The sequence below is a fragment of the Petromyzon marinus genome, chromosome 31, assembly GCF_048934315.1.
Source record: "Petromyzon marinus isolate PM22_M1 ecotype Great Lakes invasive population chromosome 31, UKy_Petmar_22M1.pri1.0, whole genome shotgun sequence".
Lineage (NCBI taxonomy): Eukaryota > Metazoa > Chordata > Hyperoartia > Petromyzontiformes > Petromyzontidae > Petromyzon > Petromyzon marinus.
Genome location: NC_133697.1, coordinates 5,854,079 through 5,870,721, shown reverse-complemented (window position 1 = coordinate 5,870,721; position 16,643 = coordinate 5,854,079). Strand labels below are relative to the sequence as shown.

At 51.1% G+C, this 16,643-nt stretch overlaps 1 protein-coding gene across 1 annotated transcript in view; it reads left to right on the top strand.

Annotated features, from left to right (window-relative positions):
• Window positions 1-16,643, top strand: part of LOC116947956 (ATP-dependent translocase ABCB1) — a 39,700-nt gene that overhangs the window by 10,116 nt on the left and 12,941 nt on the right. Inside the window, exons 5-15 of the mRNA XM_032964303.2 lie at window positions 1,228-1,353; window positions 2,366-2,569; window positions 4,542-4,712; window positions 5,852-6,013; window positions 6,591-6,809; window positions 7,810-7,962; window positions 8,978-9,082; window positions 9,234-9,311; window positions 13,723-13,806; window positions 14,292-14,495; window positions 15,194-15,294. Of these exons, the coding sequence (XP_032820194.2) occupies window positions 1,228-1,353; window positions 2,366-2,569; window positions 4,542-4,712; window positions 5,852-6,013; window positions 6,591-6,809; window positions 7,810-7,962; window positions 8,978-9,082; window positions 9,234-9,311; window positions 13,723-13,806; window positions 14,292-14,495; window positions 15,194-15,294 (1,607 nt within the window). The remainder of the gene's footprint in view (window positions 1-1,227; window positions 1,354-2,365; window positions 2,570-4,541; window positions 4,713-5,851; window positions 6,014-6,590; window positions 6,810-7,809; window positions 7,963-8,977; window positions 9,083-9,233; window positions 9,312-13,722; window positions 13,807-14,291; window positions 14,496-15,193; window positions 15,295-16,643) is intronic.

Here is a 16,643-nt window from a genome sequence, read left to right as displayed (position 1 = left end):
GTGGTTTGGGGTGGAGTGGGTGGTTTGAGGTGGAGTGGGTGGTTTGAGGTGGAGTGAGTGGCTTGGGTGGAGTGGGTGGTTTGAGGTGGAGTGAGTGGTTTGGGGTGGAGTGGGTGGTTTGGGGTGGAGTTGGTGCGGTTTTTTTGGCTCTAGCTCTGTTACAGGTTGTCCACCCCTGCTTTAGACCACGTGTTCCTCTTCCTGTCTCTCGTATCATTCCAATCGTGCATCCTCTCCACGCTTCACAGTAAATCTACGCGTTTTAGTTCCATTTTCTTTGTCAGTGTCCATGTTTCTCATCCATATGGCAGCAGGTAAGATAGACGGGTTCAACTACGACGATGAAACACGATGACGTCTACCAAATAATACATTCGGCATTTGTGGTACTGTGGTAAGAGCATGGGGCCCTCAATCATAAAGCCACAAGTTCGAACTCCAGTCAGAGGTCAATTCCACAGTTCATTGACTCCTCGAGAGACACTGAAATGTGTACCACTGGGTGAGAGAGTCACAGTGAACTCTGTGACCCGAACTCACTTGCCGGTCATGTCTGCCATTACTTCTCAGTGTCATCCAAACCCCCACCCCACCGTGCCCCTCCCCCATAGCTCCCCAATCACTAACCCTCATCGACCAGAGTGGTGAAGCATGATGGATGATAACAATAGGGTTTGCCCTATCTGGAGATAACACTGTTGTTAAGATGCGTATATTATCAGAGCGTCTTTGTTTTGCATGTTTTGCCGCAAGTATGTGTGGCTGATGCAGACTCAATGCCTTGAAATAGGTATATCGATTTTGTGTTTGGACACCTCGTTAATTGCCAGAAAAGGGTAAACGCCTATTCTTATTCTTTTGCTCTTTCGGTAAAGTCACGTAGATAGAAAAATAACAATAAAGTGAATACAAATAAAAAATAAAATAAAAATCTCATAAAAATAAAAACCACGACGTTTCGATGGCAACACAACCGATCGAAACGTCCTGGTTTTTTAAAATTAAATTAATTTATTTTTTCATTAACTTTATTATTATTTTTCTATCTACGTGACTTCACCGAAAGAACCAAAGAATATGAATTCCTGCAGTCACGAAAGTTTGAAGTCAAAATTTAACGCCTATTCTTGTTTCTTCATAAGTTTGATACTGGCGAAAGGGTCCCATATGGTGAAGTATGGTCAAACAAGTCTGAGTTTTCTCGAAGACGACTGTGGCTTGTGTCAGGTTCTGAATGGGCTGGATTTGGAGGTGCGGCCGGGACAGTCGGTGGCGCTGGTGGGGCCCAGCGGCTGTGGAAAGAGCACCTGCGTGCAGCTGCTGCAGAGACTCTACGATCCCCAGGAGGGGCAGGTACCAGCTGCCCCAACCACGGCCACCACCTCCACCGCTATCACCACCGACATGACCATCGCCACCACAATCACCGCCACCACTATAACCACCACAATCTCCATCACCACCGTCACCCCCACCGCCATCGCCGCCACCACAATCACCACAGCCATCATCACCACCATCGCCACTGCCGCCACTATCACTCTTCTTGCACATGGCAATATGTTCAGGAGCTCAATGCCAATATTGAGCCCTGCTTGCCGTGATGAGGGTGCTTCAGGAGAGAAGGAGTTTGTGTAGTTTTGCTGTTCCTCCGTTGAGGGAGTGCACCACCACCAAATGTGAGACTTCAGAATATTACATTAAACAAGCTGGCAAAGCCATTCTATTAAGGGAGCCATAAAGGGACAGGTTTGTTATGCTGTAGGCACGTGTGCTAACACGTGCACGTGTTCTAACACGTGCACGTGTTCTAACACGCGTGCAGTGATTGCTTGGGTATGCAGCATAGAGAAAATAATTATGTTTTGAGAGTATTCATTTTACAATTTCGCTCAAAAAGTCTTTAAAGATCTGGGTATTGATTTTCATATTGCTAAGCCGTGTGAATGATTTCCTAGCGATTGGTAGGGAGTTTTTTGTGTGAAAATGAGAAAATCGTCCTCAGACGGATATTTAGACAAAACCAGTGGCCATGAAGAGCATTTTGGAGGCTTGGGGCCATATGCCAGATGAGGCCCCGTCTGGTGCCCCTTTAGCCCTCATTGAGGCCCCCACACATCTGAGGGCCGTGACAAACGTGTCCATCACCGCACTGCAGGTCAAAACATTTCCCTTTTGTTCCCTCACACTGCTTGACATATCTCTGAATAAATACACACTTAAGCTGTGGCAGAATTTACATGCCTGGCAATTGCTAAACATGTCCTTGGTAAAAAATAAAAACTTCCCCGGCCCACACGTGGTCCGAGCGTCGCTGCGTCCGCCGCCGCTTGACTCGCCGTTTGCGCGACGGGGCGGCCCTCAGGTCCTGCTGGACGGCGACGACGTGCGGGAGCTGAACGTGCACTGGCTGCGGGAGCGAGTGGCGGTCGTGTCGCAGGAGCCGGTGCTCTTCGGCTGCTCCGTCGCCGAGAACATCGCGTACGGGCGCGAGGGCGTGAGCCGCGGCGACGTGGAGCGAGCGGCGCGTGAGGCCTACGCCTACGACTTCATCGCGGCGCTGCCGGAGGTGATGCCGCCACTGCCGCCACCGCTCGGACTCCGGCGGGAATCGTGGCAATCGAGAATAGCTGTCGATGCAGTCTATGCCGCGGTGGTAGCTTGCGTTCCCGAAGAACACTGCGTTACGGGTAAATTGCGTCGTAATGAAGAATATGTAATGTAAAGCGCAGTCCCTGATAACAGACGTGAGATGCGTACGCAGGCCGAACAAAGACCAAGGCGCGTGGTGGGTAGCACCTCGAAGCATCCAGCAGCATCCCAATGCCTCGTGTGATGCCACGCCGAGGCAGCCGTACGACCGCTTATTCCCTACTCACGCGCCGTACAATTCGCATCCGTGTTATGACAAAAATGTGTGTCCTCATACATACATCACGTCGTATCTAATTCGCGTGGTGAAATCCACGCGCGCGACAGGAGAACAGACTGTAGTAGCGGCGGATCTGCGAGGCGTTTTGACGACGATGCTGGATGTAATTACCAGCGAAACGTCGTACTCAAAATTGTAAATGTTGTGGATTCACTCTTCAACACACCGGTGGGCTAAAGTAGTGAACTATTTGTCTTTTAATCTTGATTTGAAGCTTTCGTGACTGCAGGAATCCATGCTCCTTGGTTCTTTCGGTAAAGTCACGTGGGTAGAAAAATAAAATGGAACAAAAAATAATATTTCAAGACGTTTCGATCAGCAGTTCCACTGCTGGGTTATATTTTTTTCCGCCTGAGGACGTGATATTTTATTATTTTTTGTTTTATTTTATTTTTCTACCTACGTGACTTTACCGAAAGAACCAAAGAGTATTTGTCCTTTGTCAACGTGACACATTTGAATTTCGATTTAAAGCTTTCGTGACTGCAATGATTCATCTTCTTTGGTTCTTTCGGTAAAGTCACGTAGAATGAGAATAAAATAATAAATTGATAATTCCTTTGTCAAGGCGCTTTGTTTCCTCTCGCAGAGCTTAAAGGTCGTGATCTGAACGTGGCTCTTTCACTCCAGCGCTGTCCTACCAGACAGTCTCGTCCCTTCACCTGATGAAGGCCGCTTGTGTTGTGGCCGAAACGTCGTGAGAATATTATTGTGTTATTTTATATTATCAATTTATTATTTTATTCTCATTTTACGTGACTTTACCGAAAGAACCAAAGAAGGTGACACATTTGTTTACTGATTGGCCGTGTCGGGTGGTGAAGGGTCTGCGACACATTTATAAATAACGTGATCTAACCCAGAAACCTTTATTATGAGCAATAATAATGACAGCAAGTATGTAAAATGCCACTGGTTAGAGAGATCTCACATTGACTGTTTATGAAAGTAAGAGTGGGCTTGGGCAGGACGCATCGCGGCCAGACGGGGACCGTGGCCCGCAGTCAAGATGAACGACGGGGTGGCAGACAAAGCCTGGAACAATCGCGTGCAGGTGCCTGGCATAGGGACTGCCAACGTCGAGTAAACCGTGGGAGACGGTAGCACTTTATCTCGTCACTTTATTCATCTCTTTGTCTGTCTCTCTCGATGCAGTCTGTGCAGAGTTCCAGATGCGATTTGAGAGTAGCCAAAATTGCGGATACCAAGTTCGTGAAGAACGAGGGAATTCCGTACTCGTTGATGATGATGATGACGATGGTGATGACGATGACGGTGTTGACGATATTGATGATGACGATGTCGATGATGACGATGATGACGATGATGACGATGTCGATGATGACGATGATGACGATGACGATGACGATGTCGATGATGACGATGATGACGATGACGATGTCGATGATGACGATGATGGTGATGATGACGATGTCGATGATGGCGATGACGATGATGACGATGTCGATGATGGCGATGACGATGATGACGATGTCGATGATTATGATGATGGCGATGGCGATGACGACAGCGATAGAGATGACGATAGAGATGACGATAGCAATGACGACGATCGTGATGGCCATGCCGTGCTCGTTTTGCTGTTCAGGGGTTCGAGACGCCGGTGGGGGAGCGTGGGACGCAGCTGAGCGGCGGGCAGAAGCAGCGCATCGCCATCGCACGCGCGCTCGTGCGCGACCCGCGCGTGCTCGTACTGGACGAGGCTACGTCGGCGCTCGACACGGCCAGTGAGGGCATTGTGCAGGCCGCCCTCGACCGGGTACACCACCTGCCTTGCCCTCGACCCCCTTGCCCCTGACCACCTTGCCCCTGACCTCCTTGCCCCTGACCTCCTTGCCCTTGACCTCCTTGCCCTTGACCTCCTTGCTCTCAACCTCCTTGCCCTCGACCTCCTTGCCCTCGACCCCCTTGCCCCTGACCTCCTTGCCCCTGACCCCGTTGCCCTCGACCTCCTTGCCCTCGACCTCCATGCCCTCGACCTCCTTGCCCTCGACCCCCTTGCCCTCGACCTCCTTGCCCTCGACCTCCTTGCCCCTGACCCCGTTGCCATCGACCTCCTTGCCCTCGACCTCCATGCCCTCGACCTCCTTGCCCTCGACCCCCTTGCCCTCGACCTCCTTGCACTCGACCTCCTTGCCCTCGACCTCCTTGCCCTTGACCTCCTTGCCCTCGACCCCCTTGCCCTCGACCTCCTTGCCCTCGACCTCCTTGCCCTTGACCTCCTTGCCCTCGACCCCCTTGCCCCTGACTGGGTACGCCCCCCACTTTGTCGGGCACAGGCCCAAGAACCTCAAAACGTCCGTCAGGCCAACGACGGACGGCGCTGTTAGAGTTGCTCTGGTTCCCGCTTGAAATGCCGCAATGCAAAATCGTCGCCGATGTTTATTATGGTGATTCGGCCTCAAGGCGACTTGCCGAGTTTTCACGACCAGCGGGTAGCGATCTGATTCACGGTACGATTGTTTTTTTCGTCCCGTGTTTACCGTTTCGTTTCCATCGTTTCTACTTCGCATTACTTAACTGCAATTAAAAAAAACGTTTAGGCATTAGCTCTGTCTGTACATCCGTTACAGCGCGTGGGTTGGCGGGACACACGCGATAACTCCCGTAAAGATGATCCAATATGACCACAACTCGAGCGCAAAGTTGCGTTGCTATGGGGACTTATCCTTTATATACATATATTTATTTTTTTCAAAACTGACCAAAGTGATCAAAAGCATCGCCCAAAATTTTGGGACCCAGTTACCAAGCAAAAAAGGAAATCGGCGGGCACACTCTGCCCCGACAGCTTCAACGCTGCTAATAGTTAATGATAAAGGTTAAACAGCCCCCATATGACTGACACGCACGACGGACGGCGGACGCTGACCGACCGCCCGTCGTGCGTGCACACAGGCTCGCCGTGGCCGCACCACGCTGGTGATCGCTCACCGCCTCTCCACGGTGCAGAGCGCCGACACCATCGCCGTGCTGGAGGGCGGCGCCGTGGCCGAGATGGGCAGCCACGAGGAGCTGCTGCAGCGCCGGGGGATGTACTTCAACCTCACCCAGGCGCAGGTGCGCCCCCCCCCCCCCCTCTCCCTCTAAATACATGATTTACTTTTAGACGAAGCCAACAACTTCACAGCTCGGATAAACCGATGAGTTGGTCCTTCCGCTCGCTTCCCCCCCCTCCCTCCCTCCCTCCCTTGTTTCCCTTCCTCTCTCCCACCTCCCTCGCTCCCTCCCTATAACGTATACACGAACCCAACAACTTCACAGCTTGGTTAAATCGACGAGTCGGTCCTTTCCGCGTCCTCCCTCCCTAAACCCACACTCAACCAGCACGGTGAGACGTGGTATATAAAAAAAAGCTCCCATGTCCAGTGATTGGCAGGGCACATCGCCGGCTGAGACCGGAAGCCTCATGCCGGAGTGGCGATCAGGGGGAGGGGACTCTCCCGAGAGGACTCCCACTTCGGAGATGGAGCGGTGAAACCAACTCGCGAGCTGCAGCTCGAAGCATTGCCGCATCGCAGGACCGTGACGGATGGTGACATCTCGGAGAGACCTTAGTCCGGCAGTGGATACATCGAACCCAATGACGACGACGGCGACACTGACGATGATCTGTGCTTACCATTCACGTTTGTAGTCGAGCGGGAAGGACGCGGGTGGAGTCGCTGAGCCGCCGCGTGAGAACCGCGATGCGAGCGCGGAAGAGGGTCCCGGCGACCGCCCGGCGCTCACGGACATCCCCGCGCCCGTCGCTCGCACGGACAAGGGGGCTTCACCGGACGATAGCGAGGGGATTGAGGAGCTCACGGTGGCGGCTGGAGATGGCAACGACAAGGAGGAGCAGAAGGAGGAGGAGGTTGGTGACTCTGCCGAGCCGTTGATGCGGGGCGGTATGCGCCGAGGGACGGGGCGCAGAACTCTGTTCTGCTGTTTCCCAGTCGTACTACGATTACAAATCGCACGATTGGCTACGTACGGTGCGAAAGAAGTTCAACATACATCCATACATACAAATAATCTATGCCTCGAGTTTTCTGGCTGGCTGCTGGCTGGGCTCCTCCCCACCCCAACGACAGTAGCTCTATTGTTAGTGGCTACTGTGGGCTCTCGCCACAGAAACTAGCTGGGTTACTGGCTACACGGGATTATTTTTACATGAAATGAAATAAACATTGAATTGATTTAAAATGGCAGAAGAGGTTGGGAAGACGTAGTAGAAATAATATTAGATGGCGACACTGAAGAGGTGGGAGTAACGAATACAGACGACTGTCTACGGTTAATTTAAAATTGCTCTCATTTTTCAATTTGTCCTCCTATGAATGTAATTCTTTCGTCAAAATATTATCTTAAATCTTAGAGAATATAAGACAAATCTCACGTGATTTGACGGGGCTGATGGAGGAAGAGAGAGAGGGGGTGCCAGCTCACCATGTTGTCCTGGTTGAAAAAAATAAGAAAGAGGCTTCACCCTTTCTGGCAATGAAACAGGAGGTGTTAAGATGTTCAAACACCAAATAGAGACACCTATTGCAAGGCATCAAGTCTGCATTAACCACACATACCTGTGACAAAACACGCAAAACAAACATGCTCTGAAAATATATATGCACTGTCTTACAAACTGATTGGCCTACACCAGAGATAACCTACTGTATGGCAGTGATGACGATTGTGATGACGACAGTGATGACGACAGCGATGACGACAGCGATGATTACTGTGATGACGACAGTGATGACGACTGCGATGACGACAGTGATGACGACTGTGATGACGACGGCGATGACGACAGCGATGACGACAGTGATGACGACTGTGATGATGACTACGATGACGGCGGTTTTTCTTGACAGGATGAGAAGAAGGCGGCGCGAGGGATCTCTTTCCTGCAGATGCTGAGGCTCAACGCTCCCGAGTGGCCATACATATTGCTGGGCATCATGGTGGCAGCGGTGAACGGCGCCATCCAGCCGGTCTTCGCCATCATCTTCGCCGAGCTGATCGGGGTGAGCTGCACCGCGCGCCCCGGTAATCACTCCGTTGAGATCATCATCATCAGCGGCAGAAGCAGCAGCCATTATCAATCCACTCCTGGATGCAGCCCCCCCCCCACAACTCATTTGCGATCTCTCACGATCTTGCGATGTGGCAATCCATCTGGCACCTGTACGTGGTGACCTGGATTCATCGCTCCATCTCTGCCGTGGACGCACTCTCAGCATGTTCACTCCTCCTTTGGCTGTCTCGACTAGCCTCGACCGCCAGCCACCAACCAACCACCGTCTTCAGTCGGGAGCCTGTCAAAGCCCACTTACTCTTCTTAACGCTCAATGTCACGTCGATAGTTTGTGCATGTTCTCGAATCCACGTGTCCCTCTGTCTTCTTTCAGCGTAATTCCTTAGCAAACGCGTATCTCTCCCCTTGCCACTTTGCAGTCAAAGTCCAAGTGATTTCCTGCTCACAGGAGCATTGAACAGGTTGCCCCATCTGCAGTTCAGAAGCCCCGAAGAAGTGGTGAATATTCCACATTTCACTTGGCAGATGTTAGTCTATCCATAGGACAATCACTGTTCACTTGCCCACAAAGTGGTACTAATTTTACGATCCCCCCCCCCAGAGGGATGATGGCATGAGTCAACCGCCGCACTCCACTGGAATTTGATAAACTGAACTAAACTATTTTCATTTTACGAGGTAAGGCCCACTGAGCTATGTAGCTCTTTTTCAGAAGCGACCTGGCCACAAATTATATTTCAGTGAAGTGGCTTATCACGTGGACATGTATCGTAGCAGCCAAATACTCTAAATGCATGTTTCTAAATGTGGAGGGAAATCCACACGACCATGGGGAGAGAGATACCACAAACTCCTCATATACAGCAGGCTTCAGGGGTCAAACTCACGACCTCCTGTATACCAGACGAGGTATATAACATCTCGGAACACCGGGCCGGATGGACACTTTGTCTACCAGGTGATGAGTGAGCCGCGTTCTCGTGTCGTACCGCCTGCACCCCCAGACGTTCACGCTGCCCACGGAAGAGGAGCAGAGGGAGAAATCGGTCTTCTGGTGCCTCATGTTCATCGCCATCGGAGGGTCAGCCTTAGTGGTGAACATCGTACAGGTAGGAAGCATGCGTTCGCGCATTGCACACGTGCTGACGGAGCGGGAGATTTTTTATTATCGCTCACCACTGACACTATGCCGTGGCCGGGAATCGAACTCGGGCCGTTTAAGCATAACGGCCGGGCGGTTTGGTGTGCTGCGCCCCGCAGGGCTACACGTTTGGGAAGTCCGGCGAGGTGCTGACACGGAGGCTCCGTGAGCGGAGCTTCAAAGCGATGGTCAGACAGGTGCGACCCCGCAGCCACAGAGCGCACGGCTCGTCATCATCATCATTCTCGTCGTCGTTGTCATCATCGGCATCATCCCACACACACAGAGTGATCTGTGAACACGCCCCTGAGCTCTGCTGCAAAAGGCAGAGTGGTTTCCTACTAACCTGAGGATTGCGTTGGTACTCATCTCCTCCCTTGTATGTATGTGTGTTGAATTTCTTTCGCACCATACGTAGTCAACCATCTCTTCTCCTGAGCTCATCTTGCTACTGCTACTCCCTGTCCCCGCCCCCCAGCTATCACCAGGCCTAGCCCAAACACTATCACTACCCCTATCACTACCCTATCACTACCCCAAACACTATCACTACCCCTATCACTAACCCTACCCAACCCCTATCACTACCCCAACCCCTATCACTACCCCATCACTACCCCAAACACTATCACTACCCCTATCACTACCCCTAACACTACCCCAAACACTATCAATACCCCTATCACTACCCCATTACTACCCCCAACCCCTATACCACCCCTTTCACTACCCCTATAACTAACACTACCCCTATCACTACCCCTAACACTACCCCAACCCCTATCACTACCCCTATCATTAACACTACCCAACCTCTATCACTACCCCAACCCCTATCACTACCCCATCACTACCCCAAACACTATCAATACCCCTATCACTACCACCTATCACTAACACTACCCCAACCCCTATCACTACCCCAACCACTATCACTACCCCATCACTACCCCAAACACTATCACTACCCCCAACCCCTATCACTACCCCAACCCCTATCACTACCCCTATCATTGACACTACCCCAACCACTATCACTACCCCAACCCCTATCACTACCCCTATCACTACCCCATCACTACCCCAAACACTATCACTACCCCTATCACGACCCCATCACTACCCCAAACACTATCAATACCCCTATCACTACCCCTATCACTAACCCTACCCAACCCCTATCACTACCCCAACCCCTATTACTACCCCATCACTACCCCAAACACTATCACTACCCCTATCACTACCCCCAACCCCTATCACTACCCCAACCCCTATCACTACCCCTATCACTACCCCATCACTACCCCAACACTATCACTACCGCTATCACTACCCCATCACTGCCCCAAACACTATCAATACCCCTATCACTACCCCTATCACTAACCCTACCCAACCCCTATCACTACCCCAACCCCTATCACTACCCCATCACTACCCCAACCACTATCACTACCCCTATCACTACCCCCAACCCCTATCACTACCCCAACCCCTATCACCACTCCTATCACTACCCCATCACTACCCCAAACACTATCAATACCCCTATCACTACCCCTATAACTAACACTACCCCTATCACTACCCCAAACACTATCAATACCCCTATCACTACCCCTGTCACTAACCCTACCCAACCCCTTTCACTACCCCAACCCCTATCACTACCCCAACCCCTATCACTACCCCTATCACTACCCCAAACACTATCACTACCCCTATCACTACCCCCAACCCCTATCACTACCCCACCCCCTATCACTACCCCTATCACTACCCCCATAACTAACACTACCCCTATCACTACCCCTAACACTACCCCAACTCCTATCACTACCCCGAACATTAACACTACCCAACCCCTATCACTACCCCAACCCCTATCACTACCCCATCAATAACACTACCCCAACCCCTATCACTACCCCTATCACTAACACTACCCCAACTACTATCACTACCCCCACCCCCATCACTACCCCCAACCGCTATCAATACCCCAACCCCTATCACCACCCCTATCACTACCCCATCAATACCCCAAACACTATCAATACCTCTATCACTACCCCATCAATAACACTACCCCAACCCCTATCACTACCCCTATCACTTACACTACCCCAACCACTATCACTACCCCCATCACTACCCCCAACCCCTATCACTACCCCCACCCCCATCACTACCCCCAACCCCTATCACCACCCCTATCACTACCCCTATAACTAACACTACCCCTATCACTACCCCTAACACTACCCCAACCCCTATCACTACCCCTATCATTAACACTACCCAACCTCTATCACTAACCCAACCCCTATCAATACCCCTATCACTACCCCATCACTACCCCAAACACTATCAATACCCCTATCACTACGCCATATCTAACACTACCCCAACACTATCACTACCCCTATCACTAACACTTCCCCAACCCCTATCACTACCCAAACCCCTATCACTACACTATGAGACCTTCTTTGCCAGTAGCAAGATATAGTAATAGGTTTTTACCCTTTTATCTGGCACAAAAACTGACACCTTTATACAAGGGATCATGTTTGCAATAACCACAACACAAGCAGTCAAAATGCAAACAAAAAGAGACAACTCTGATAATGATATGCACTGTCCTTGAAATTGACTGCTTGTGTTGTGGTTATTGCAAACATGATCCCTTGTATAAAGGTGTCAGTTTTTGTGCCAGATAAAAGGGTGAAAGCTATTACTATACCCTTTCACTACCCCTATCACTAACACTACCCCAACCCCTATCACTACCCCTATCACTAACACTACCCAAACCCCTATCACTACCCCTATCACTAACACTACCCCAACCCTATCACTACTCCTATCACTAACACTACCCCAACCACTATCACTACCCCAAACACTATCAATACCCCTATTACAAACCCATAACTAACACTACCCCAACCACTATCACTACCCCTATCACTAACACTACCCAAACCCCTATCACTACCCAAACCCCTATCACTACCACTATCACTAACACTACCCAAACCCCTATCACTACTCCTATCACTAACACTACCCCAACCCCTATCACTACCCCTATCACTACTCCTATCACTAACACTACCCAAACCCCTATCACTACCCCAACCCCGATCACTACCCCCACCCCCATCACTACCCCCACCCCTATCACTACCACTACCTCAACCCCTACTTAACCACTCCCGCCTGTTCTCCTGTCACAACTACTCCACCACCACCACCACTCTTAACAACCCCGCTCTTTATCACAACCACGAACATCTTATGTACAATTGTATAATTGTAGCAAAATGCCTCGGAAAAGAGGTGATATATAAATATATATGAGATCAGAAATCTTGCTTATAACTTCGAGACAGGGACAGAACATTCCACATTCCTATGGTGGGGGGTGAGTCTCTCCATTGGAAAACCACTGTTGACTTCTCTACAAAGTGGTAAGGTGCTCACTTTATCGACCCGGGGAGGGACGATGGGGAGAGCCAACACCCAGACCAGCGTTTGAACTTGCGACGTTTCCGAACGCGAGCCGCCCCGCTCCCCCGATGAGCCACCAAGGCCGTATTGGACATCGCCGTCGCGGCAACCTAAATACTCGGGCACACTGGCGCCCGGCGGCGCCTCGTGACCGACCCCACCTTGACGAGCCAGCGGCCTCCACGGAGTGGCCGGAGCCCAGCTCTCGTGCACGGTTCCAGTCCTTGAAAGCCGCGATGCCTTCTGGATTTGCGTCCATTCGTTCGTCCATCGCCGAGCTTCCGGCTGCTTAATCGCACCGCGTCTCCCGATTAGCTACGTACGGTGCGAGAGAAGTTCGACGTACGTAGAGTCGAGCTCGCCGCCCCCCCTCGCGTGGGGCGAGCGGCTCAATCGGAGCCGCCCGGCTGCAGATCCGGACATCGCAGCCCCCCCCCCCTTTGCGAGCCGAGTCCCAACTCGTGGCTACCGGCCCCCGGGCATATTCCTCCGTCGCCAATGCCCGAAAAAACCGGCGCTGCCGGGACGTCCCCAGGCAACCCACCGGCCAGCGCTCCCGGCTCCCCGACCTCTTGGTGACCCCAAGGGGGAGAGTCCCCTCGGGCAGGGAGGGGAGGGGGGCGTGTCAGACATTTGTGACGATGTGTGACGAGGGGGGGTGGGGGGGTTGAGAAATGTGACGTCACATCAAAATGCGCAACTTTGAATCAATATACACAACACGTTCTACTTGATTAAATAGACTTTTTAATAAATGTTTTCTCCTACAACATCAGAGTGCAGCGCCACATTAAATACGCACTACAATGACAATAGTTTAAAGCTATTTGAAGCATGTTTTATTTTCAAAATGGAAACGTGGTTTTGGGGGGGGGAGTGGGGGGGCAGAGCTTTGTGACGTCATATTTGAGGGGGGGGTCTGACTTCTTTGTGACGCCGTGTGACGACGGGGGGGGGGGGGGGGGGGGCAAAAATCGTCCAAAATCACGTGGCGTCATTTATGGACGGCCCCTAAGTTACGCCGCTCGGCTGGCAGGAATGACGCGGGCAGGGGGTGGTTGATGATGGTTGCTGGTGCGTGCTCTGCAGGAGATCAGCTGGTTCGACAATCACAAGAACAACACCGGCGCGCTGACGGCGCAGCTGTCCACCGACGCGGCGCAGGTCCAGGGGGTGAGTTTCCCTCGTCGCGCTGTCGACGACGAAGGCGATGGCGATGTGACGCGTAACTCTTACGATAGCGTCTGCTGTTTATCGAACAACACAAAAATGCGACGTGCTGCAGGCTTACGAAAGCGATCGTCCCTCGGTGCGGGTGAGACGCTCTCGCCGAGGGGGTGGGTGATGAAAGCGGACCGTGGAATCTGAGGTGCAGATCGGCGTTACTCGCGTGCTAAACCGAGCTGCGTTGTATCCCATCCCCTCGGCTACAGCCCCTCCATGCAGTAGAAACCAATTGGCTCTTAATTAACATCTGCGGCATCACCGCAGCCCCACGCTCCTGTCCTTCCCTCTCTCCCTTCTCCCCCCCCGACCCCCACCCACCGCCATCACAACGCTCTGTTGGCCCCTCCAATTTATAAAACGGAGGTGCCGTCGACGCCTCCCGATGGCTTGGCTCGTTCGACGATTTCGGCTGACCGCGCCGTGCCGTGCAGGCGACAGGCCGGCGGGCCGGCATGCTGGTGCAGAACGTCTCGGGGCTGGCCACGGGCCTGCTGATCGCGCTGCTCGTGGGCTGGAAGCTGGCGCTGCTCATGCTCGCCTTCATGCCCTTCATGGTGGGCGCGGGCCTCGTGCAGAGCGTCCTGCAGGGCTCCGAGGCCACCACCATCAAGCGGGCGTACGAGCAGGCCAGCAAGGTGAGCGGTCCGCGCGGCGCGAGGAGGGACACGTGGTGGCGCTGGCGGCGACGGCGGTGGAATCGTGACATTTAAACTCTCGAGACGCTTCTTGGTGAAACGTGGAACATTTGGCCAACGTGAGGCCAATGTTGTGTGTATGATGATGATTTTAAATGAATGACTGCCACCGAATTTTCGAATGAGCATGAGCTATTGCTCATCGTATTCTTAACAGCCCCAAGTCAGTGGTGGAAATTCCACATTTATATGGTGGAGCGCTCGAGCGGGAATTAAAGTGTGCTCGTACGGCTGTGCGCATGCAACAAAAAAACATCACTAGTGTAGCCCTTATTGTTATTTTTATGACAAAATATTCAACGTGCGTAGTCAACCATGCTAATCGGGAAGTGTTGGTCTCATGGTTCCAACCGCATGCCAACGTTCGTTGGCCAAACGTCGGGCATGTTTAACGGGCTTCCAGGAGACTCTTCGGAAACAGAAACGTCGGACGTGGTGCCGAACAACACGCGGCACAACCTGGAAATGCACCGGGGAGCTGCGCAGCAAGACACAACCACGAACTGCGGCAACTGCAACAACGATAATTCGTCGAAAATGAGAGCGCGGGCAGAACTCGTGCAGCGGGTCGCGTTGTCGGTGCGACTTTGTTGTTCTTGAGCGACTCATTCGGAGCGACGCCGTGAACTCGCCTTCAGATCTCCACCGAGGCCGTGCAGAACATCCGGACGGTGGCGTCCCTGTGCCTCGAGGAGAAGTTCAGCGGAATGTTCGAGCAGTGTCTCCTCGAGCCGTACAGGTGCGGACCGTCGACCCACCACACTACTAAACTAGGCAATTGATTTAGTTTTACCAGGTAAGGCCCCCTGAGCTATCTATATGGCTGTTTTTTTTCAGGAGCGACCTGGCCGCAAATGGTAGGTCAACAAAGTGGCTTATCGCGTGGGCATTCATAGCAACCAAATACTCTTCGCTCGCACTTGTGCACATTTGAATCTAAATTGAAGACAAATTTCTTTCACACCTCCGATTAGCATAGTTCGCTACGCACGGTGCGAAAGAAGTTCAACATACGTACAATATCTCCTCGTTATTCGCGAGGGATACGTTCCAGAGATGCTCGTGAATGGCAAATTTCGCGGATAATGATGGTGGCCTACGAAAAACTTTGATTGAATTACCTTAAATAAATAAACGTTTCAAATACATGAAAAAATTAATAACATAACTATTTTTTATTGGTTATCATTAAATAAATGTTAAAGTATTAAATAATATTATTTGGCTCTTTCGGTAAAGTCACGTAGAAAGGTTCAAATTAATAAAATAAACCAAAAACTACGACGTTTCGATCACAACACAAACGAGGAAAACAGCTGCTAAAAGCAGACTGTTTTATAGGTTTAAAATGGGTGTAGCCCAAGGGTCATAAACGAAGTGAGTGGGGCTAGTGATGTTAATGTGAGAAATTAACATGGTGATGTGAGAGATTAGCATGTGGATGTGAGAGATTAGCATGTTAATGCGAGAGATTAACATGTTAGCGCGAGAGATTAGCATGTTTATGTGAGAGATTAGCATGTGAATGTAAGAGATTAGCATGATTATGTGAGAGCTTAGCATGTTAATGTGAGATATTGGCATGTTAATGTGAGATATTAGCATGTTAATGTGAGAGATTAGCATGTTTATGTGAGAGATTAGCATTAGCATGTTTATGTGAGATATTATCATGCTAATGTGAGATAATAGCATGTTATTGTGAGAGATTAGCATGTTAATGCGAGAGATTAACATTTTAATGTGAGGGATTAGCATGTTAATGGGAGATCGCAGAGCCACCGCCGCGTTGAGGTCGGCGCGCGGAGGTAGCTGTGTTGGTGTGAGACACTTAACCTGTTAATGTAAAATCGGAAAATAACAACTAACATCTGAAGGTAGCAGGATGGGAACATCACAGCCAGTTATGACTTAAACTGGTTGATGATGTCCTTCCAATGATTAGTTTGTACCCATCCTCTCGGTTTAAATTGTGTCTGTGTCTCTATATGTGGATGGCTTCATGAACAAATCTTTGTTGATAGCCAGTGGGCTTACAAAGTACCTTCGTCTTAGAGAAATCAATTTCGTGTGAGCCAACCGCATTAA